This window comes from Protopterus annectens, chromosome 1.part1 (assembly GCF_019279795.1).
Source record: "Protopterus annectens isolate FY-2018-M chromosome 1.part1, PAN1.0, whole genome shotgun sequence".
NCBI classification, from domain to species: Eukaryota; Metazoa; Chordata; order Ceratodontiformes; family Protopteridae; genus Protopterus; species Protopterus annectens.
In genome coordinates, this window is record NC_056726.1 from 1,337,868,019 (window position 1) to 1,337,870,518 (window position 2,500).

The 2,500-nt window shown below is 33.1% G+C and overlaps 1 protein-coding gene across 2 annotated transcripts in view; it reads left to right on the forward strand.

The window, feature by feature from the left end:
• SKOR2 (SKI family transcriptional corepressor 2) overlaps nucleotides 1-2,500 on the forward strand; it is a 146,843-nt gene that overhangs the window by 7,845 nt on the left and 136,498 nt on the right. For both annotated transcript variants that reach the window (XM_044081806.1, XM_044081814.1), the window contains exons 5-6: nucleotides 367-432; nucleotides 792-890. In XM_044081806.1, the coding sequence (XP_043937741.1) occupies nucleotides 367-432; nucleotides 792-890 (165 nt within the window). The remainder of the gene's footprint in view (nucleotides 1-366; nucleotides 433-791; nucleotides 891-2,500) is intronic.

Genomic DNA, 2,500 nt, shown 5'->3' on the forward strand with positions numbered 1-2,500 from the left:
AATGACAAAGGAAAGGTGTTCAGTTTTGTATGAAACTTTAAAGAGCTGTCAGATGTTGCTGTTTTTCCACATGATTAGTTCTGATGTAAAAATGCAACAGATGCAAGAATACATCTCTACAAATTAATAAGTATTTAATTTGCCAGTGTGTAGCTGTGGTGATTACACTTCAGATAATTAAAACAAAGTAATTATAAAAATAAAAAGATAAACAGATGCAACCAGACACGCTCTCAATACTATCCTTGTTACCCAATAAAATACAATATAATTTCTATATAATATTGCTTCAAGTTTCTCTATGTATACAGTTCCTTATTCATTATTTTAAACTAAATATTCTGTGATCTCAATTTTATCCTGCAGGTGAGCCAGTGCTTCAGATGAACTCACCTCTGTCACTTAAAAAAGATGTTGAGCATATGGGAAAAGGTAAAGCAATAATCTCTACAGTTCTACGTCATTTTATTAAAAGCTAACATTGTATAGTAATATAAGGCTGATGCATATTTTATACATGACAGACTGACATAAATTATATATGGAAAACACTTGCTGGGTATAACTGAGATTAATGCATATATATCAATCAATACATGACATTGTAATGTAATATTTTAAAGTAATATAACACATTGATTTATATCCATGGACATTTACTTGAAATGCATCTAAATGCATGCAAGAATTTCCAATTATAGAATATTTGTTTCCATGATGCTGTGAAGGTAGCGTTGTACTTAAGTACTGCAGTGTGGTAAATAAACACTGTTTTTTTTGTTTGTTCACAGAAGAACTGCAGAAGGTTTTATTAGAGCAGATAGATTTACGAAGAAGATTGGAACAAGAATTCCAAGCACTAAAAGGCAACACATCGTTTCCTGTCTTCAGTAAGAGATGTTTTATAACTTTATTTTAATGTTGTTTCTCACATAAAGATGTAATTATGTTCATTGTTAAAGGCCAGTTCAGAAATCAAGAACTATATGTGAGATGTCAGTTATCTTGTTAATTTTGTTGATAAACTATTTGCAGCACATACATATATCAGTTTCATATCTGTTTATTTATTAAATGTTGTGTTTATCTATTTTCATTGATTAAAGAACCCCAGTAGAAAAATACTGCCTGTTGTCCAGCATCATTAGGGGATTTTATAAAGCAAGAATGAGCAACTGTTAATGACACAACAGTGCTACCTAAACCATATTTTAGACAAATGAATAATAAAAGATAATATATATTATGAGGGATAAAGTATAACACTATTAAATAACTGCAGATGGACGTCTTGGAGGGAGATCACAGATCAACAGATATATAGCTTACAGTAGCTAAAAGTCCTACTACTTTAAAACATTGGAGGTTCCAGTGTGTTACATTTTATAATATATTTACCACTCTAATACAAGATGTTGGGTACTGGTTTCATTTTTTAATACTCAGAAACATTGGATCCTGAATGTAGCATATGGAAAGAGTATGCCATCATTCAGATATAGCATTAGGACAAGGACTTTTGTACATGCCATGATGCTTGTACTGTGCTGTTGGATGTCAAGGTAGAAGTAAAAGAACACACATTACATTTTAAAAGAGATGCAAAGTACCCCATGCCACAGTAAGCATTCTCTTTTTAATAACAGCACTGCACTCAGTTTTTATGTTAAACATGGATTGTAATGGGGGTACTGACTGCTGCCACTCATTAGCTCTAGTTACCACTGTCTCAGCAGTGCAAGTGTAATGTACTTTGTGGTAGAGTGCTAAAAGCACAAAACAAGACTGTTCTTGAAATGTTCTCTTTAAAAAGTTTGTACAAGGTATTATCAGAAAAATGTGCAGTAACCGTAGTTCTTCAGCAGGCATGTATCTAATGCAGTAAGATTCATACTTTAATACATTAAATTATTTGCTGTACAGTAAAGGCAAGTTTGTTGCATTAATGACATCCATTAAATTGTTGTACATTTTTTATCGGTTGATTTTTCTACTCTGCTTGCGTCAAGGTATGTCAAATAATGTGTGTGTGTGTGTGTGCGTTTATGTATGTGTACAAACAGACAGAGAGAGAGAGACAGAGAGAGAGATGTACCTCAAATGATCAAATCAACAAAAGATCAAAGAGTGAAAAGACTGACAGAAAAAATATCTAAACTGAAAAACACTGACAACACTGAAATTATACTGGGGGCTATGACTTTTCCCCACTGTTGTGTGACCTTAGAGTTGGTATATATGATTCACAGGGGATGTGAGGGGATGTAGACCCCCTCATCAGGGGCTCACCTTCTGAAAAAAAAAAACATTGAAAAGTGTGGTTTAATTTTGTCAGGTTTTTGAATGGCTTTCTATGTGGTTAGACTGTCAGATTTTTAAATGTTTTTGCAGTACCTTAAGTGGGGTACTCAGCCCCCACACCCTCTGTTACTTATAAATACCATCTCCAAGTATAACTTCAATTTTGTCAGCGTTTTTCAGTTTAGATCCTTTTACTTTT